This window comes from Leguminivora glycinivorella, chromosome 17, assembly GCF_023078275.1.
Source record: "Leguminivora glycinivorella isolate SPB_JAAS2020 chromosome 17, LegGlyc_1.1, whole genome shotgun sequence".
Taxonomy (NCBI): Eukaryota; Metazoa; Arthropoda; class Insecta; order Lepidoptera; family Tortricidae; genus Leguminivora; species Leguminivora glycinivorella.
In genome coordinates this window covers 17,707,596-17,730,352 of record NC_062987.1, presented here as the reverse complement: position 1 = coordinate 17,730,352, position 22,757 = coordinate 17,707,596, and the positions used below count along the sequence as shown (strand labels likewise).

Genomic DNA, 22,757 nt, shown 5'->3' with positions numbered 1-22,757 from the left:
TACAAAATGTACTGAGGAGACGCTTTTTGAATTACACTCAGGTGGCGTGGCGCGGACGCCCTTTGCGCGCCCCGAGACACGCGACGCATAAGTGGGAACGCTGCCTTATTGGACTGAACTAAACATGTGTTAGGTATGTAGTTTTTATTTGTGAGTTTCGCTTCGAAATTTGATTGCTTCTTGAATCAGTGGAACGCAGTTCGGACTTGCTTAGGATAAGGAAACCAATTTTAGTATAAGATAAAGCATATTTTATGACCGCTTGGATTTGTGTTGTAATTGGTTACTACCAATATTTACTTGCTGTATTTTCCCAATAATGCGAAGGGAAATTCATTGATGATCGTGAATTGTATTATGACACGATTCTAAGCAGGTATTGTATGAGTATATAAGTAGCTTATAAGAGCACATTTTATATTATATAAGTATTTTTACACTGCACTGATATAATATTTTAATGATACCCAGTATTGAATAAATTGTTCTTTTTATACATTGTCTATGTTATTTATTATCCTGTTTATCACCTTGTTATATAATAACCAAAATGTGCCAAAAAGAAATCTACTGTGATATATGTTACTTATTATGTACATACGTTGACACGTACTAATACGTACTTTACTATAGGTTCATGGTTTATACTTTATACATGTAGCTACGTATGTAACTTTCCATCTACATATCGCCTAGTTATTTAATAAGTAAGTATTTATATATCGTACGAACAAAAGCGATGAGGGATAGAAGTGTTTACCTAGCCAATCTAGCCATGGGCTGATGCTGTCAGACTGTCGCCAAATAAATCGTGATGTTCACAAGGTCGTGTAAAGGCAGCATATAAACACATAAGGGCAAAGTAAGACTCTCGACTTCCTATAAGCCAATATCGCTATCTCAAATAACTTTGAAATTTTAATTTGGCTATGAATTGTCTAGATATAGCTACTTTAGCTAAAACACATACGACCTTCATACCTTCAAGAAAAGAGCGTACACTCGCCTTAAAGGCCGGCAACGCACTCCCAACACTTCTGGTGTTTCGGGTGTCCATGGGAGGTAGTGATCGCTTACCATCAGGCGACCTGTCTGCTCATTTGCCTCCTATCCCATTAAAAAAAAATCGGGGCCACCTACCACTGCTGTAGTAGGTATAAGAGGCTATAATAACGGCTGGTTAGTAATAAGTTTTTTTTTTTTTATTATTATAAATGGGCTTACTCTTGACCACAGACTACTACTAAGTTACCTGATTAGATACACGTTACCCATAATTTGAACAGTTGTTCTTATTAGATTACTTGTTATTAAACAATACAAATAATTCATTTACTTACATTGGGTTAGTTGAAATAGTTCATGTAGACAAGCCTTGTGTTTTAGTTCTAAGTCCTTATACTTACATTCGCCTATACTTGTGTTATTGGCAAAGTTCCAGCCAGTTCGGCAGCTAAAGAGGGGGCAAAAAGGAGGGAGAAATAACAAGACATCATAAAAAGCTTAATCTAGTTTTATTTGTCAATTTATTTCAACGTACTTAAGGCATTTTCCTTCTTGTTATTGGCACAAAGAACCATCTCACATCCGTCGACTAATGACTGCATCTGAGCACAATATCACTTCCGTTAATTTATATGGAATGTCATTTTCACAGAAATATGGAATGCCCGAAGTATGCCTACACCGTTCGTACCTCCAATACATACAAGCCAGGTATTAAAATTAAATATTTTTCAAGACTAGAGTATTTTAAGTAATCGTGCCATGAGTCAATACATACAATATAATTAATTAAACATATATATTTACAGTGTTAAAAAAACTGTTAATAAATTCATTTCACTTGAAAATAATTTGTGACTCCAGTATTTGAAACTTATTATAAAGAGATTCTTATAATAATTTGGTTAGGATTTGGCTTGCACTAAAAACAAGTTTGGAAACGGAGCACTGAACCTCAGGTTGGCACTGGTGTGTCAACAAATCATACAATATACTACAACATACATATCCATATAAAAATTCCAATATTTATACAAAATATACTGGTAATGAATCTCGAATACTGCTGAAATACTGCTACATTCACGATTTCCGTTTCATAAATAACAAATTAAAAGTATAATAAAAAATAAAATGGACGCAAAACAATTTCAATTATTGCACAAGAAATAAACATGAGAACGAAAAAATAATCACAACATTCTTTGCTGGCCGCGGCCAGGGAACAAAGTGGAGTGAGGAAAGACCTACAACCTGCTAATCTCCATAACGATCCAAACGTTAGGCACTGGTTTCGCTAAAATATCAAAGCTAAGTTACATGTAAAATTTGATTCAAGTACATTACAATACCTAGATTTAGTGGTGACGATAACGTGTCTAATTTTCAAAAACTTGCTCCATAGGCCTTCGAAGTCGAAAATTCGAATACATACCTATTCACTATACAAATACAGTTGCTGTAAGAAAACCAGTGTTCCTGAGTACAGAAAGCATAATATCGAATATAATATCAACCGCGGGATATGCATTTGGGTACATTATATTTTGCAAAACTTCGACTAGTTTTTTTACCTAATTAATTATCGTGGGATACAAAACTGGTTTCACTACACCTATATTTACTGATATTTTAGTAAAAAATAATCTAACATTCGATTTGTACAAAATCCATACACTGTTCGACGTACATATTATGTACTACATAATTGTTAGTTACCATAATGTGGAAAGTAAATAATTTCTGCTCAATTCGTTCGTATGGTACTTAAAAATACATTTGTACTATTTATAATTTATTAAAAATAACAAAATAATGGTGCGCTAGCACCGCAACAAATTAAAATAAATGCCGGGAAAGCTTCAGCTTTAGGAAATATTTACATTTTGTACATTTTTGTTATTTGTGCCTTTTTGTTCCTCTAGTTATCACTGGGTATAAAACATCTCTCTACATGAATAATTTAATGTTATGTCAAATTTTAAGAGTTAAGATGTTTGTTTAAATTAATCCAATAAATATTGTGAATAAACTAATTATGATCAACATAATTCGTTGCTGTTTACTAGAAAATGTTATTTTTTTCATTTCATCATGAACCTTTCCAAACGAAACTTCACAGGTTGTTTTTCCCACAAAGTACATGTACTATTGTGAGTTGTCCTTATCGTCAATAATAAAAACTGCTTATCTAAGCATATGTAATATTACTCACTCCAATATAAAAAGGTACTTTGTTTTATATGGCCTCACATTGGGTATAAATAGTCTCCTTATCCTGTACTGTACTTCTAACGCCATCTATTGAAACTGGTGGAAATAAATTGCAATAAGATACAACCAAAGTAACGCCACCTAAAACAATAGCGAGAAATGCAAAACCGTAGTCTCATTTCGACTATAATTTTGTCACGAATCGAGTGTGGAGTTATTACTTCAGTGGGTAACAGGCACTGTCACGCACACACGCATACACGTTTTATACAAATGTACAGTTCTACACGTTACTAATTAATGAACACAATCGCATTTATACAAGGCTGTGAGCTGACCACTGATTTTTATTCTAAAATTGAACCTAACATGAATCACTGTTTAAATCATATTTATTGTAATTTAAAATTATCTGATAACTTATTTTATATTTACTCAATACTTGATTCTTATTGTTATACTTTTATATTACAGAAAAATCTCATTCTACGTAACACAAAAGATTAAGTTAGATCTGTGAGTTACATATACCGAGACAAATAAATATTTTTGAAAAACAATTTTAGCACAAAGATCAGTGGTATTCAGCTGAGACAAATCGCAGAGGTCGATATTAAATTGTAGATGTCGCTACGCTTTCCATGTTTAGGTACTAGCAACATACGCTAAATAATGAAGTTTATGTCTTGACGATTTTGATGGCACTAATTGTCGACACGCCAGATAAATAATTCATTTGGTAAATTGTAGTCTGCATTTTATTACACCCGTATAGGCAATAGACAATGTGCTGCGTAAAAACTTGACATACAAACGGATCCTGTACTTTTCTAGATTACATAGCGACATCTATACACGAATCCATACGCCCACTTAAGTTAAATATTACTTAAAACGTGACGTCACAAGTAAGTAGGTGTAACACCATTCTCAAACGCCAAGCAACTTATTCAAATTACGACCTCTTATGGATTAAATTGAGTATACACTCGTACTTGAGTCGCGGAAGATGGCGCCACTGAAAAGCAAGTTCAAATAAAGAAAAATAATAATAAATCGTTATTTATTTTTCGTTCTTTTCTTGCTATGTTTTAATTATAAAACTCCCGAGGTACTTGAGTGATAGTAGACTTTTTGTGGGATTGACCATTATCCATTATTAAATATCAAAATGTACACCGAACTTTAATCGGTAAACAATACGTCTACACGACTTCCTTCACAACCGTTGCAAAACTTGCAAATATTTACGTCCGTAAAAATAAGACTACGAAACCAAGATTTGGTTTGGAAACAGCTTTTCAGTGGCATTCTGTCGCGACAACCAATTTGCTAAAAAGCAAGCGTTCCACGCTACCGCCTATGTACAGAGTCACACGAGGTATAATAACGGCCGATTCTCAGTTACCACAGACTGACCTAATAGTGAACTCTATGACAAGATTCACTGTGGCCAGGGTGATAACTAACATAGACAAAATATGTATAGTCGACACATACACAGTTGATATTTAGTGAATTTGTCAAATATGAATTACTTTCAAATGAACGGCAGACCTGCAGCGTCATCTATATTTGCACACTTTCAAACTGTATAATCTGCTAAATTTTGCCTATGTCAACGGAGAGTCCGTCACACACTCGTGTACAGTCAGACCAGGTAGTCGTCGAACTTCTTGAGCCTTCGCTACGAGTGTTTCGACGGCCGCCTCTCGCCGCCCCCGGACAATGTTTCCGGACTGAAGCGGACTCTGGACACCGAGCCGGTGGAGGCGTCCCGGGCCGACACGTAGGAGCTGTCCGTCTCGCTGGTCAGACTGTCCGGGGGGGTCGGGTTGGTGGGGGTGCCACCCCCGGAGCTTCCGCCGGAGGCGCTCGATTTCTTATTGTACTTCTTTAGACTCGAACGTAATTTTGTCGGGGCGAGTTCCAAGCCTAAATTCGCCGGGCGCTCGACCTCCTCCTGCCTGTAGAAGTCTCGAGGGAGAGAATAATCCGAAGACTTTCTCGGGTACTCCGTAATAGGTGTCCGATACTCGCTCTTGCTATACTTTCCACCGTATTGCCTCGAGGGGGAGAATTCCTCCGCATGGGAATTCGTAGCCGAAGAATTCGACGGCGTTCGTCTGTGGGTCGAGAACTGCGGGCGGTAGTCGGGCGCGGGTTCTTTATACTCGTAGGTTTCGTCGTAGGGGAAGAAGGGGTGTTTGACGACGTACTCGGTAGTTCGGTCTAGACCGTACGGTTCTCTGTAGTAGAAGTCCCTCTCTTGCGTGGGTTGGAAGTTCTCCCTGTAGTTGTGGTAGAGGTCTGCGAGATGGTCGGAGGTGGCGGAGGAGGTTCTCCTGGGGGAAGGAGTGGGGGGGAGGGTGGAGGGCGCGGTGCCGCGGCCGGAGGTGCCGGAGAGGGGTTGCGCGGAGTGCGTGTAGGAGGAGTAGGAGGGGTGCGGGTTGTGGCACGGGGAGTCCGTGAAGCGGATCGGCTTCTGCTCCTCCGCTTGCAGGCTGCTCATCTGAAAAACCGTGTACTTCATTAGTATACCCGAGGTGGATTCGAATACGTGTGTCGCACGATTCCTATCAGATTAGATTTCACAAACGACGACCTCGTTTTCCATGCGTCTTCGCATATACGACTTGCCGAAAGCGAATTAACAAATGGTCGATGATGTAGTGAATGTTGCCTGAAAGTGAACATTGTTTACTTGTTGTTTCATAAATGTTGCATTGTTTTTTCATAGATATATACCGCCCAGTCGTCTTCCCACCTAGGATCTCAAAATCACTTAAAACCGAACCGAAAAATCCCCACCGTCCACACGGTCCCGTCTGTCCTACCCCTATAGAATCTTGTCTATTTTAACCCGTTCGACGGCCCTTGGTAGCTATGTCATGGCCTAACTGGAAACCTTCGTATGACAATAAGTACTACATTGACTATTTATCAGTGATCGGTTTTTTGGATTCACCCTCGCGGGATATCAAGTAGAAAAGTTAATATTAATACGACGAAATTATCTCTAAGGAACTTTTTACTCTTACATGGCAACCAGTTGAGACAAAAACTTCTATTCTTTTCCTAATCTCTACACTCTATTAAGCAAAATATATTAGAACCTCCACAAAGTATTACCTTACATCTATCATGATATTTATACAAAGAACATTAAATTTAAATTGTTTTTCTAAATTTTATTGTAAGAATATCAAAGCTAAAGAGTTCACATTTTTAAATTGTTGGAGAGATTTATAGTGGTTATGAAATCGCATGTTAGTAAGGACTATTACGTTATGTACTATTTTTAGTTTAAGTTTATAATGTTAATGTTGTTGCTTTATATTTTTGGTTGAGCAATAAAACCATTTGGCATTGTGGACATTGTACATATTTTTTTGCCTTTTCTAACAACATTAAGCCCGGATTCCCGGGGCATATCCATACTAACATAATGATTGAGGTCGTTCACCCCATGTCGAATCCAAAAAACCGATCACTGCTATTTATGCTGACTATCATATCCAATGTAACACTTACCGGCGACCCCGTAATGGCATTCAACGGCGCGCGTAGATGCCGCGTCGGCCCGTGGTACGTGTTGTGCGCGAACCCGAAACCTTCGTACGCTGTGTTCAGTGGCTCCGGTTCTAAGTCTGGCCTGAAAAATACAGTCATACTATTATTTAATTGATTTAATATTTAGTTTTTTTTTTAAATATATTTGATGGCCAAGATAATCATGTGAATCACGTCGCAGAAGGTCAACTTGGACTTCGTTACGAGAGACTAGCCTGTCGAAGCTCAAAACCGGGACAAATGGAAGTAGAAGGAGACGTCTACGATTGATGCCATTAGGCTTAGAATAAATTTAAACGTGGAAAATTACTGCACTGGGTTAGACTTAATCCTCTTGATCGATACTCCAGCGCTCCACTCTGTTCCATGTCCTCTCACGGCGTCTAGCCAACGCCTCTTGGGCCTACCTCTGGGCACATCTCGGACACTGGCGATCAAATATATGAAAGAGGCGCGTTCCTAGCACACATTCTAAGCTCGTGTAGGTGAACGCGTACCATGCTTGTATGAGTGACATATGACAGGTTGACTGTTCGCGTTTTTGACAGGCGGTAACTGTGAGGTAGCCAAGAGGAGGTGGGTAGCGCTTTCAGCGGGGAGCGGGAATGGCCATACTGTACATACGATAGTACTCTTTATTATACTGTGCTCTGGGTCTAGTGCCTTGGACGAGGTCACATCACATTTCAAGATATTTAAATGTTTCGCACCTGTGTGGCTGTAAAGTGGGGTGTAGCGGACTGACGTTGCTGACTCGCACGTCGTAACCGGCGGCTACACCGCCCAAAAGTGCCGCCATGTTGTAGAGAACCAGCTCTATTATCGATGGCTTCTTGAACTTGTAACCTGGTACAAATAACACAATATTACATTAATTTTGCTGACTGGACTACTAACTTTGGCTACCGAATTTAAAATAAAAATAATTAGAAATCATTTCATTAATTTTTACAAGAATTATTCGAACTATCACAATTAAATTAACACCTAATTAGCAAAATATATCTACGCAGGGAGAACAATAATTTGAACTTTACTGAAAAGTGTTAGAAACTCAATTGACTTATCGATTGCTATCCTGAATACGAAATTTGTTCGGAGAACATAAGAACTCAAAAATGGTCTTTTTTCCAAACCTAAGGTTGGTTAACCGGACCGGTAGATCGTTTTTATGGCCCCGATAGAAATAGTCCGAGCCGTTTACGTATATTGCTCGTTTAAACGAGATTCTAGATAGTAACAAAAAAAAAATTTTTTTACCTTCTGTGCTATAAAGCGTGGGCATAGGTATCGTGTACCGGGACGACGAACTGAGCGGGTACTCTGGGCCCCAATCCTCGGGACTGAAGTCTGCGTAAGGAACAAAACAACCTATGTGAATGAAACATAGGCAGTTAGTTACGAGGTGCGGTGGACGATTGTACCTGACGAATAGATGCGGAAACAGGGTATACAAATCTTTACTTAGATATTTGGTTTTCTCTTTATTTATGGAATTAATCATCATTAAATATCCTTGCCTTCTCCCATTTACTTGGGTCGGCAGATCTAACACTCTGGCGCCATTTCTGGCGGTTTTTTTGGGTTCCGTACCAAAAAGGTACAAATGAAACCCTTATTTCATATCCTTGCGTTATTTATGGAATTAATTAAACAATTATTTTAGTCACATTGTAAAATAAAATAATGTTTCCAATTTAATCTATTCGTTAGGTTATGGCAAACTCCTCATGTCTCATGTTAACGATATATTTTTATGGTCAATATAAACAATATCAATTAAATATGAAGAGTTTGCGAACAGTGAAATGACATCATGATAAAAATTATTATTAATTACAAAGAATGAAAAACAACTAGTCTAAATCACAGCCATTTTAAACAAATATAACAAAAAAAAACATTACACATTTAGGACATAATTCCTAAACACGGAAAAATACCATGCATTGAAATATTTCAAATAATCACTACACATGCTAAACAGTTCATTCGTAAAATAAAAGCAAAGTGTACAAACAAATCATACTTACATGTGCAACACTTAAACTAGCACTTTTGTTTAAAAAAAAAGTTACGTTGTCTTTGCCTGCCCGATATTAGAGCCGAAAAGAAAGCGGAAGCGGATTTAGATTTTTTTGTCACCCAGCACCAAGTGGTTTATTTTTTTAATCGTTTATTTGTACGGCTCATTTTTAACTGTTAAGGGGTGTGTTAGTTCTAAAATATTAGTAAACCCATGTTAAAAAAATACACCAGAATCGATTTCATGGAAAAGGTTTATTTAATATATAAAAAGTATAAGAACCGGATCACCAGAGTTTCACATTGGCAGAGCTGTTTAGTTCTGTTACGCTCTGCGGAGTTTTAACATTTTTTTACATCTGAGCCTCATTTTTTTTAATACTAGTCCACCACCATGTAGAGATTACGCGTGTTACACGGTCGGTATCGTACAGGTCGGTCTACAGATTGGAAGCCCATGCGAAAACTAACAAAAAAATAAATAAGATTATCCCTTTAGTTGTACCAAAGAAAATAAGGCATTATCTTAGCTAAAACTCTGAGAAAAAAAATCATAAAATTTCGAAAAAATTAAAATATAATCGAAAAACGTAAAGAAGTATATAATCATGATTTCGTGTAAAATTATATAAATCACTGATAAAAATTTGATTTATATCATTATTTATAAACTTTGATATCACATTGACTTCCAAAATACATAAGGAAATTAAAAATTAATTGTAAACATTTGAAAGCGTGCCAGATGTGGTGAAACCAAGCGAGAACTATCAATAAGTAAGTACGACGTATACATATATAATGATATCACTTAAACCGTAGGATAGCATACACTATGAACTGCTAAGCATGCATAGCACTTAACTAAAACGGCTGAAAGCAAACAAATGCTTACAATTTACAAAAAAAATCAAATCAAACAGGTAGAACATATAACCAATACAAACTTCTAGAAATATCTCTACTTAACGCACGTAATGTGCCACACAAAATATAAAAAACCAATGAAACATACAATTTTTACAATCAACTCCATAATTAAGTCTACTTGAACACTAATATCTTAATAATAGTGTCAAAAATGTCCGCTCCGGAAACACGAACATCATTATAAAATGAATACATATTGTCAAATATTATAAAAATATAACGTAGGTCAATTCCTTTCAACAACAATATTTCCGTCAGTCAGAGAATAATAAACAACGTACAGATACGTTTATTTCAAAGATAAAATATATTCGTCACCGGAACGAACAAGTTTGGGATTTAAAGAAATGCTTCCTCCGCATGTCAAATTCATAAAACCATAGAGACATTGTTTGTTTTTTTGTGACTCTGTTCAAGCCTAAACATCCGTTTTACCAAACCGATTTGATATCTGTGGCACACAAAAATACTGTAAAAAAATATGTAAACATATCAAAAATAAAACATTTACTTACTGTAAGATTTATTACACATTTTAGTAACTAAATTGTACTGTTTATTTATTTCTTATTAGATTTTGTTGATCTACCTCAGTGTTGCTGTATTCAAATCACAGATTCAAAAAAAGGTTTGGTATATACCGGCAGTTCAGGAGTTTTTAAACATAAAAACGTACTTACAGGCATATGGTAGGTTGTCGTGCGATGATCCTTTGCAGCGTAGAAAAACAGAGGCTGTCATTGTCATACCATAAACAAGAATCATAGACAAGTCATTACTGTAGATTGTACGATATAAATTCATCAACACAAATCTATAAAAAAAATAGCAGAGAAAATAGTTTGAATGTTTTAAAGATGTTTAATATTCAAACTTAATATGATTTTTTTTGATGTAAATTCATAAATAAATATAACATAATAAATGTTAGAAGATTTTATAACTTTAATACAAAACTCTAAATAATTTAATGTCAATTTGATGTGTGTTGATTATTGTTTATGTATGTTTAGGTACTTAAATAAATGTAAACAAAATCTACCCTCAAAAGGCTCCTTATGCCTGTTGAGGGTAAAACATTACACGACCGATAAGAAGGTTAAAGGCACATCACTCAGTGACAGATCCGTTTAGTTTTTGTATTTGGTTGGTTAGCGGACAAATATAACTACCCCAAAACGTAGAAATGATTTACCTATATTGTTTTAAATACCTACACAGAGTATAGTCTACAGTAACGAAATGCCTATAAAATATTGACATTGTTATGTCCAAACAATTCTCTACGGTCACTCAATTTTCTAGATCCAAGAGCGTACCTATGTTTTAGGGTAGTTTTGATGACGTCACGTTAATAAAGAAGCTGCTGTTTTTTCTATATTTTTTATACTTCTACTATTGTTGTGTAAAATTGACGTCACTTAAATTAACCTAAAAACAAAAGTATCTTGGAAACAATTGCAAAAGACCACAGGGTATTCTGCACAGCCAATTTTTTTTATCTTTTCTTCTTATTACGGCCGTTACACTGTGATCTTTCGCAATATTTAAATACAACTTGGCAAGAACCTAAACAATCCTCAAAAATATATTTAAAAAGTCTTTTATTATAATCCTAACAAAAAATGATAACTATGAATTAAAAATAAATTAACTAACAATGAAATGAGATAAATGCATTCTTGTGATGTCCCCCAGAACTTTTGTACGTAAAATTGTTTGTATGTAAATTACTATGGATAGGAGAAAGAATACTGAGTTTTGGTACATCACAATGGGTACGAAATTGCATTACGTGTTTGTACAGTTTGATACATGTACGTAAACATTCAATTAATTTAATTAATTGAGCGTTTTTATTTTTATGGGGTAGGGGCTGTAACAGGAGGAAAGATTATATAATTCTAGGATCCAATAATTTGAAGCAATAAATTCTAAAACGTAAAACTATTCGTCAAAGTATTTCGGACAGGCCCATCGTGTATACCATTTTCTAGGCCTAATTTTTTAGGCCATTTTCGTAAATAGGTATTGGTTTATAGATTTACAGGGCTAGATTTTTAAAATTTTGTTATTGTTTTGGTGTTGGTCCAGTAATTTTTGTATAGGTCATGTATCAACTGTTATAGATAATTAAAAACAGACACTGGTTTAAGTTTTAAAACTAAGAAATAAGTCTTTTTTACACTTTTTTTATTTACTTAACAATTAACTAAAACTATGTCAAATCCTTTGAATAGATTTAGCGAATTTATTTACACCTAAAGTCGAGTCGAATCGTTCGGGTCAATTATACTTTTTTTTTTACTAAAAAAAAGGTTATGACGGATTAAAGTTCTCATTCGGGATAGAGTTCTATTTTCAAGTGTTAACGTAGGAATGTCGTTATTAGTAAAAATGATATGTCTAAAAAATATGGCAACGTTTTGTACAATATTCCTGTGAATATGATCGGTTTAAAGTTAAAAATAATAATTTCGTGCTTTACAACGGAAAGGTGATCAATATGATCATGTGAAATACCGTACTATTTTTTGGTAAAAATTTGGGCCAATTTTAAAGAAAACTTAGGGCTCGCGTAAAGTTCTTTCGGATCTCTGATCTGTCGAAAATACAACTCCATCCCAAACTACTCGTCCTTCAGGAGCTCGGTGGTCTCCGAGCCGAGACCGTTCGAGAGCAAGCCGCCGGCGAGGCTGTGCGACCGGAACCCCTTGAAGAAGGTCTTCTTGACCTCGCCGTGGCTGCCCTTCCTGTTGCTCTGAGGTTTCCGGTCGAAGACCGTGTCGTAGTGGTGCAGGTCGGAGGCGGAGGTGAAGATCGGGCAGATGCCGAACTTGGCGCGAGGTTCGGCGTTCTCGTAGAGCAGGTCGTCGTGGCTGCCGGCGCGCTTCTTGAGGTCGGGAGGGGTCTTGGGCTGGCGGACCTGCGACTTGGACTTGCGCGGGCGCTTGTCGTGCTTGGCGGGGTGCGGGGCGGTACCTGGGGCTCGCGCGCGCTCGCGCGGCGGCAGCTCGGGCGCGGAGGACGAGAAGCGCGGCGACGCGCGCGGCCGCGCCAGCGCCGGCAGCGGCAGGTGCGTGCGCGACTTCTGGTGCACCGACGACGGGCCCCACGTCTTGCCCTTCACGCCGTCCGCCGGCACTGCAATCACAAATCATCCGATCAAACCTAGCGGAAGTAAAATAATTCACCGCGGACGAGGCCCAGACGCGCCGCTCCGGGTCTTCGGCCCGGCCTTCGCTAGATCGCTATCTTATACGATTTCGACGACTCCTGCGGCGGGCGGAGCGGCGAGCGGCGCGGTCGGTCCGCGGAGTTTAGCCGCCGCGTGAACTCCTATATCCCTGAAAGGGACCTCCGAAATTGGCCCGAAACATGGTCGCAGCGATAGCGATATAATAACGTGAGCGCGACCGTAGATTTACTAATTATTTGAATATGTCTCACGAAAGTTTAACAGCTGAATTAAAATGTGAATTGCAATAAACTCACGTGCGATAGCTCGCATGATGGCGGGTGATCCCGGTGGAGTATCCTTGGCGACGGCGACTAACTGTTTGACGCTGGATTCGTCCTCTGAAGGTCTCACTGTGAGCGTGTGACGAAAGTCCACTGGAGAGGAGATCGTGTCTTTCTTGAGGAGTTTGATCTTGCTGAATTTGCCTGCAAAAGAAAAACCAACAGAAAGATGAGGAAATGAAATAGTTTGAAAAGTGAAGCGCTTCACTTTCCCATTCCTATCGGCGGAGGAATATTATTCCAGCATTGTATAGCAACCTACCAAAAAGAGCTGGTGGCCTAGCAATAACAGCGTGCTACTTTCGATCCGGAGGTCGCGAGTTCGAACCCCGGCTCGTACCAATGAATTTTTCGGAACTTATGTGCGAAATATCTATTGAAATATGCCAGTCGCTTTTCGGTCAAATGCCGAGAAACCGCAAGGAGGATGATGATTGTGTAGCAACCTACCAGAAGCTTCTTAGTAAACTAGTCGGACAATATTGCAGTGAGCAAGCAGGACGCTTGTCTTTCATGTTTAGGAAATGAAGCTTGTCCAAAAAATATAAAGATACCGACTAAACACAATATATCACATCCAGTTTTACACTTTCTTCTATTCAGCTGCAACATGTTATAAGGCTGTGCATTATCTGTCACCTGATCTCAACTCAAATTCTCCTTCTGTGCTAGGATCTGCTTGCTTCTCTAATGATGTCTAAACATTTCTAACGGAATCTACTAAAGATAAACTTACCATTTCTTTTGTTAGACTGTGCCGGCTGTGTCTGGCAACTATATGTACATATGTGTAGTTCTCTTGCCGCTAGATCCAACTCTCATTTCTAGTTCTATCTCTTTCTATGCTAGGTTACACAATAATTTCTTTTTCTAAAAGAATGACTTAGGCATTAAGATATACTCACCTTTTCTCATGTCACTCGCAACTATGAGTATGTTCTAGTTCTCTCTCCTTCTGTGCTTTGTTCTGCTGGTTTTTCTAAAGTGATGGCTAAACGTTTCTATCAGAATCCACTAAAGAATACTTTTACCTTTTCTCTTATTAGGCTGTGGCGGCTGTGTGTGCGACATATTGCTGGCAACTATGAGTATGTGCAGTTCTCTTGCCGCGAGATCAAACTCTCTCATTTCTAGTTCTCTCTCCTTCTGTGCTAGGTTCTGCTCGATGAGTCGCTGCTGGAGTTGTGCTCGGGAAAGCTCTTCTTCGCGACATCGGAGTTCCTAGAAAAATAAGGGGTTTTTAGAACAAAGCATATGTAGGAACTTATGTACTTACCTAAACTAAAAACTTCCAAAAAATTGTAAAGATATGAAATGAAATGGCAATTTTAATGTCATGACTGAATTCCAAAGATTCCTGAATTTTTAGAAAATATACATAATAAGAATCTTCTCGTATTTTATTTTTACTGCGTCTGCTAGAAAGTGCTAATGAAATGATTAGGTGCCTGCCCAAGTTTTGATAAACACCAACATGATTTATATAATGTATGAAATGGTAAATCAAATCGTTGGATTTATAATTATTTATTAAGATGTCGCGTTATTACAATGCGTTTAACAACAGAGGATTAGTAAAAATAACAATAACACAAATAACCAACAGGTAAAATAATAAAAAAATACTAATATTAAAGAAACGTGCTAAAATGAATCATCACAAATATTACTAACCTCCTCTATAGTTTTGCATTCCTATTGCAAGCGTTACAAAGAAAGAGCGTTAGGTTAGTACAAGTCTACACACATAGGGATCAAATTCGCTTCGTTAAGCTAATATTTGCCATACAGAAATAATCTACATATTTATTTATCAATAGCAAGCATTAATAAATAACAAGCCGTGGCAGTAGCTTATTGAAGATACAGTTAATTAAACTAAAAATGTGAAAATTGTATCTAAGTATATTTGTAGGGTTAAGAATAGACATAGGAAAAATAGGAAAATTATAAGAGGCTTATTTGCTCTCGCACTCTGACTGTATAATGTGTTCCAACTGGATCAGTAGGCCTAGCACATGATGGCCGCGAGAGTATGTCGCTGCGAGATAGACTACCCGTCCTTATGTCATTAATACAGTTAGAAGAAGACGTGTCATCTATCTCGCGGCGACATACTCTCGCCGCCATCTTGTGCTAGGCCTACAGGATCTCAGGTATGAAGACCACTTCTCTTTTCTCCTTAGTTCCCGAAGAACCTCTTCGATCTCCACTTGTCAGTCTTCCTGCATCGTGTGAAAGGACTCGAGAGGAGCTCTCGTGAACTCTGTCTGCCGTGTTCCAGTTGAATCAGGATTTCCGGTTTGAAGAGCACATACATACTTTATTAACATACCTTCTCTTTTCTCCTTAGTTCCCGCAGAACCTCTTCGATTTCCACTCGCCAGTCCTCCTGCATTGTGTGGAAGGATTCGTGGGGTGCTCTCGTGAACTCTGATTGTCTGATGTGTTCTAGTTGAATCAGGATTTCGGGAAAGAGCGGCCGCGACCGCGGGCTTGAATCCCAGCATGCTACGAACAGAAAGATGAAACATTTATTTATGTATTTATTTATTAAAAACATGTTTACATGACCTTACAGTGTAACTAATGCGTCACGAAACTTAGATAACAAAAACAAAGAGAGAAAAAGACAAAGAGAATAAGAAAAAGAAAATTAATCAATTTATTTGGGCGAACATAAGGTACAATTATATTTAAAAAAACCGGCCAAGAGCGTGTCGGGCCACGCTCAGTGTAGGGTTCCGTAGTTTTCCGTATTTTTCTCAAAAACTACTGAACCTATCAAGTTCAAAACAATTTTCCTAGAAAGTCTTTATAAAGTTCTACTTTTGTGATTTTTTTCATATTTTTTGAACATATGATTCAAAAGTTAGAGGGGGGGGGGACGCACTTTTTTTCCTTTAGGAGCGATTATTTCCGAAAATATTAATATTATCAAAAAACGATCTTAGTAAACCCTATTCATTTTTAAATACCTATCCAACAATATATCACACGTTGGGGTTTGAATGAAAAAAAAAAAATCAGCCCCCACTTTACATGTATGGGGGGTACCCTAATAAAACATTTTTTCCCATTTTTTATTTTTGCACTTTGTCGGCGTGATTGATATACATATTGGTACCAAATTTCAGCTTTCTAGTGCTAACGGTTACGGAGATTATCCGCGGACGGACGGACGGACGGACGGACGGACGGACGGACGGACGGACAGACAGACATGGCGAAACTATAAGGGTTCCTAGTTGACTACGGAACCCTAAAAAACATAGTACATAGTATCATCGAGCAAGAAAAATATGAATGGAAATACTGACAGATAAATTGAAAATAAAAGTGATCATACCGGAATCAAATTTACTAACTGTACCGCTATATTGAAGTGTGCAATAAAAAGCAATGCATGAAGTGCACTGAAAGTAAATATAAACAATACACAATATTACAAGAAGTTATTTATGGTTCGTGTAATATAACACACGATGCTGCTCGCCAGTTCAGTTACTTGAACTTGGCTTGACACGCTACCGCGTGTCTAGAAGTGTGCCAATAAAATTTTCAAATAGTGTAACTAAAGACTAAATAATCGATAAATTTTACAAGGTGTAAAAGTTTAACCTTGTAAAATTTATCGATTATTTACCAAATGGCCAGGGAGCGTACATTTCATGCCGATGACATTAATCTGACGTCACGCTCCGTATAGGGTGATCCCAAATAGTTTTATTGTAAATTATTAATCATTAGTCGTCAATCATTTTAATCGTGTACAAATTACTTCAAATACAGTAGTCCATTTACATGTGGCATAAATAATACCTACTTGAAATGTGAAACGTGAATAAAATTATTTGATTTGTTTTTATACATAAATTTAATTAAATAGTATTTATTACAATAAATACGTAGAAAAGAGAATTTCTCTCTAACGTAAAGCACACCATCCTTCTTGCATTCATTACCATGCAAAGTAATTCATAACTTAAAATGATTGATGACTAATGATTAATAATTTACAATAAAACAATTTGTGATCACCCTATATGGAGCGTGACGTCAAATTGACGTCATCGGCACGAAAAGTACGCTCCCTGCAAATGACCTTATCACCTTATACAGGATATCAAAATGAAAAACAGTTGCATTTATCCCGGTCCTGCTTGCATCACATTTACGAAAGAGACCTTGAATGGTATCAAGCCTTATCACTGCCAGCCGCTATGACGACAACAACCGTAAAATCCGGTCTCACCCACTGTGCACTTTATGTTGGTTATTTATGTTTTACTGACATATAAACATACAGAAAGCCTGACCAGAAATATATGACGACGGGTAGAATAGAATAGAATAAAACTTTATTTTGTATAATTTATGTTACAGAATTGGTGTCCTATCGTTTGACCAAAACTTGTTTAGCAAATTGACACTTGACAACCAACTACTGGCAAAATTATATTTTGGCAAGTCTTCACTTTACAAAAACATTTTTGACAAATTATTCTCATAACCAAATATTTAACTTACAAAATAACATTTTATAAACGATATTTTTGACAAGTTAATATTTTTAACAAATATGTTGACTAATAAACCTACGATTAGCCTAAAAATGTTTGCTGTAATGTATTATTTGACAAGTGAATCTGTAATAGTAATTTATAATATGGGTCAAATGAAACACATAATAGCGAATCAAATCATATTAATGTTTCATAGAAAATCTTTACAATATTTTTTTACTCAGTCCCTGCTTTTTGGAATGCTACTACAAAGTAGATTTGGTTAGAACTATAAATCTCACAAAACCGAAGTAATACTAGAAAAGTGGGTTAGGTTAGGTTAGAGCTTTGACCCTCACAAAACCGAAGTAATACTAGAAAAGAGGGTTAGGTTAGGTTAGAACTGTGACCCTCCCAAAACCGAAGTAATACTAGAAAAGTGGGTTAGGTTAGGTTAGAACTGTGACCCTCACAAAACCGAAATAATACTAGAAAAGTGGGTTAGGTTAGGTTAGAACTGTGACACAAAACCGAAGTAATAATAGAAAAGTGGGTTAGGTTAGGTTAGAACTGTGACCCTCACAAAACCGAAGTAATACTAGAAAAGTGGGTTAGGTTAGGTTAGAACTGTGCCCCCCCTAGGGTGCCCACCTTGCCGTGGTGGGGGGGCTTAGTAACCGTGGACTGGTCACCCACGGTGAAGCTAAGAGGTACCCAGGGCCGGCCGGTTTGGGGAGCTGGCTGGCCCGAGGCGGTCGCTCTAAGTGGGCTTGTAAGGCCCACTTAAGACGCGTCTGGGAGGACTGCGGTGGGAGGGAAGATCCGGCAGTATGGGATGCCGCTCTGTGCCCTCCCACGGTAGCCGAGGTGGGATCGCAGGGGGAGAGGCGTGATGGTATAACGGTGCGCCACTCTCCCTACCCCCTGCGACCTTGGCGGGGCCGCTCCGCTGTAGCGGCATTGGAGGGGCCGCAAGGGAAGAGGAGTGCCGGTATTACGGTGCGCCGTTCTCCCTATCCTTTGCGGCCGACTTGGTTAGCGGTGGAACCAATGACCATTTCCACCGCTGGGCGCCGGAACATTCTGGCGCCCATGGCCTCTTTGTGGCGGACTCGAGGGGGTCCGTCACTGTACCTTTAAGCGGCCGAGGAGGAAGGTGCGCCCTGTCATCTGGCGCACTCACTGTGGAGGGCCTTTGGGCATCCGTGTCGAAGCCGCATGTGTGCGGCTGCCGCCGGCGGGGTTGCGGATGTGAGCGCAAGTGTACCGGTAACCCCGCCAACAAGGCGGCGAGGTGGCATGTGGGGGGTTTTTAGTGGGTATATCGTGGGCCTCATTAGCTAATACGGGAGTCCCACATAACCACTAGGGTCCCCCCTCGCACCCTAGTGGTATGCGGAACGCATTTTCCCCCCTAAACAAAAAAAAAAAGGTTAAACTGTGACCCTCACAAAACCGAAGTAATACTAGAAAAGTAGGTTAGGTTAGATTAAAACTGTGATACACACAAAACCGCACTGATACTAGAAAAGTTGGTTAGGTTAGGTTAGAACTGTGACCATCACAAACCAAACTGATCTAAAAAAGTGGGTCGATCAGTTTAGCCTAGCAATTATAGGCTAGAAGAAAAGTCTGGAACCCCTTTATAACAATTTATTACATGACATTTGGTAAATGTATCAATTTGTCAAACATACTATTAGGTAACATGAAAAATATACAATTGATAGTTTATTATGTAACACATTGTACTAATGTATTAGTTACTAAATGATTATTTGTCAAATAAGTTTTTGTAAAATGATACATATGCGGAATAACATATTTGCCAATTACTATATTGATGAAACGTTTTTTGTAAAATAACATTTGCTAAAATTGTTTTGGTCAAACATTAGTGAACCGGTTCGGCTTATCATATTTATCACCGGGTTCCGTTAGACCCGGAATCTGTTGATCTTTTAACTTACGGAGCATGTCTTCGTGTAGGTCTCTAGCACGTATGTACCACGGGTCTTCATCAAGCATCTCCCAAATTACTTCTGAACTAGTATTACAAGCATTAAAAGAACTAGCATTAAAAGATCAAAATGGATATTATTTCGACTCTCCACTCAGCAAAAAATTTTAGTAAATTTTGGAAAGAAACGGGTAAGCTTAATTTGAGACCTAGCCTGCCTGTGAGCGTTGCGGGTGAGTGTGAGCCCACTGATATAGCCAACTTGTTTAAACAACATTTTCAGGTCAAGTCTTCGCTGGGTCGGACTATGCCAGTGCTCGGTACGTGTCCATCAAAAGTGTCGGTGCGTTTCTCGGCAAATGACGTTTCCTCTGTCATTAAAACAATGACGTCTGGGAAATCTCCGGGGCATGATGGGCTTAGTGTTGAGCACTTACGACATGCCGGGACACATCTTCCGCGAGTGCTCGCGTTACTATTTAACTTGTGTGTGAGTCATTCATACTTACCGAGTGCACTAATGAAAACCACTGTTGTGCCTATAATAAAAAATAAAACGGGGGATGTGTCTGACCTCAGCAACTACAGACCGATCTCGTTGGCGACAATCGCGGCTAAGGTGCTGGACAGGCTTCTTGATGGCCAGCTTCGTAGACACTACAAAGCTAGGGACGCTCAGTTTGGTTTTCAGGCGGGAGTGTCTACGGAGTCAGCTATATTTTGTGTGAAAAGTACTGTCCAATACTATGTAAAGCAGGAAAGCCCAGTGTACGCCTGCTTTCTAGACCTATCCAAAGCATTTGATCTGGTCTCGTACGACATCTTGTGGAGCAAGCTGTCGTCCAAGACCAGTCTCCCGGCAGAGTTGATTGCGGTATTTGATTACTGGTACAGCAATCAAATCAACTCTGTGCGATGGGCAGGCGTATATTCGGACGAGTATATTCTTGACTGCGGAGTGAGGCAGGGGGGGGGTAACCTCTCCAACCTTATTTAATGTGTATATGGATGGACTGATAGAGGAACTCACCGGCGCCAAGGTCGGGTGTCACATTGGCGGTACTTGTCTCAACAATATAAGTTATGCTGACGACATGGTGCTGTTGGCTCCCTCTGTCAGTGCGCTCAGGAGGCTCGTGAGGATATGTGAGCTCTACGCGGAGAGACATGGGCTCAGGTATAACACCACTAAAAGTGAGTTACTAGTCTTCAGGGCAGGCAACATGAAACTAGAGGAAGTACCTCCTGTAGAGTTGAATGGCGCCGTCCTGGACAGGGTACAGCGGTTTAAATACCTGGGTCACTGGCTCACCGAGATTCTCAGTGATGACATAGATGTGGAGCGGGAACGGAGGGCGTTGGCTGTTCGATGCAACATGCTGGTGCGCAGGTTTGCAAAGTGTAGTAATGAAGTCAAGATCACATTATTTAAATCTTATTGTCAATCGTTCTATACTTGCAGCCTGTGGGCCAGTTTTACGCAGCGAGCATACAACGCCCTGCGTATTCAATATAATAATGCGTTTAGGATACTGATGGGCCTCCCTCGGTACTGCAGCGCATCTGGGATGTTCGCGGATGCCCATACGGACGACTTTTATGCTATCATGCGTAAAAGAGCGGGTTCCCAGTGGTATCGATTGCAGGGTGGTACCAACGGTCTCCTGAACGCATTAGTCTCCAGGATAGACAGCCCTCTCATGAGACGCTGGAGCAAACTCCATGAGCCCTATAGAAGTTGCTCCAAAATATAATAAAAAAATAATTTTTAGGAATGTTATTTGTTTATTGTTGTAGTGTTTTAATTTAATTTATATTGTAATTTAATTTAATTTATTTTTGTTATTATTGTAACTAATATAGAGTAGGGATAGTTTTTTAAGTTTACTAACAAATTTATGGGATCACGCCTGAAATAAAATTTTTTTCATTTCATTTTCATTTCATTTCATTTCATTTCATTACGCGGAAAATTAGCAGCTGTTTTCAATGCCATGCGATATTGTCTCTCTAATTCAGTCAATCTAGATTTACTCACCCTAGGGTAGAGTTGAACTATGCCATAATCTATTATTAGTAACACAGTCGCTTTTATGACTTTTATTTTTGTCTCCAGTGAGACCTTGCTATACCACCCTATTATTGGCGCTAGCATACCGCGTACCTGCTTAACTTTTTTAACGGTGTTTTTTACATGCTCTTTCAGAACTAATCTTTGGTCAAGATCTACCCCGTGATATTTTATACAAGATTTAATTGGCAGGTTCTGATTTTGAAGGCTTATATTCCGACTATATTTACGTTTGTTGGTAAACGGGTCATGTTGCGGAATTACATTAGAACTCACAGGGCGCTCATCCACACACCTTGCAACCTAAATGGTCGCGTACCGTGCGGTTTCAGAAGAATTTCCTCCCGCGGACGCTCCGGCTGTGGAATGAGCTCCCTGCCGAGGTATTCCCGATGAACTGTCAGTATGGGGTTTTTCAAAAAAGGAGTGTACAAGTTTCTAACGGGTCGGCAACGCGCATGTGACTGACACCCCTTGAGTTGCAGGCGTCCATAGGTTTCGGTGACTGCTTTCCATCAGGCGGACCGTATACATGTTTGCCACCGACGTGGTATAAAAAAAAACTATTTTCTTCATACTATACTGAACTGTCATTTCATACAGAATAACAGCGCCCTCTTGACAATAGTCATATATTTCTCGTCAGGCTTTACACAAGTTGGCTGAGGCAGCCCGAAGCTTCTCTGTTTTAGCTTGCGAAAAAATATTTACGTATTCCGGATGTTCATCTTTACATCTTTCAACTATTCTTTTTTTCTTTTTAAATTTTTAGAAGCAGGATTGTCTGTATGGACCCATAGAGATATTGGAGATTCTCGAGGTCTATTAGCTGATAGACCTAGTTGTATGGTGGATTGCAAAACTGTACGCGACGCTCGTTGACCTCCCTTTTGTGATTTGGGGTTTACGTCGACTTTGGGAAAATCCAAGGCAAAAGGTGATTGCGTTAGTT

The 22,757-nt window shown here is 38.9% G+C and overlaps 1 protein-coding gene across 2 annotated transcripts in view; it reads right to left on the bottom strand.

The window, feature by feature from the left end:
- Positions 1 to 1,497: 1,497 nt before the first annotated feature.
- The window catches only part of LOC125235527 (mitogen-activated protein kinase kinase kinase 11), a 149,825-nt gene continuing 128,565 nt past the window's right edge, over positions 1,498 to 22,757 (bottom strand). The window contains exons 4-11 of one of the 2 annotated variants that reach the window (XM_048142111.1): positions 15,605 to 15,780; positions 14,301 to 14,490; positions 13,243 to 13,413; positions 12,730 to 12,891; positions 8,053 to 8,163; positions 7,503 to 7,638; positions 6,754 to 6,874; positions 1,498 to 5,731 (exon numbers count right to left, since the gene is read on the bottom strand). In XM_048142111.1, coding sequence (XP_047998068.1) covers positions 4,907 to 5,731; positions 6,754 to 6,874; positions 7,503 to 7,638; positions 8,053 to 8,163; positions 12,730 to 12,891; positions 13,243 to 13,413; positions 14,301 to 14,490; positions 15,605 to 15,780 — 1,892 coding nt within the window. In that variant the 3' untranslated portion in view covers positions 1,498 to 4,906. The remainder of the gene's footprint in view (positions 5,732 to 6,753; positions 6,875 to 7,502; positions 7,639 to 8,052; positions 8,164 to 12,729; positions 12,892 to 13,242; positions 13,414 to 14,300; positions 14,491 to 15,604; positions 15,781 to 22,757) is intronic. The other variant, XM_048142112.1, reaches the window with a different exon arrangement.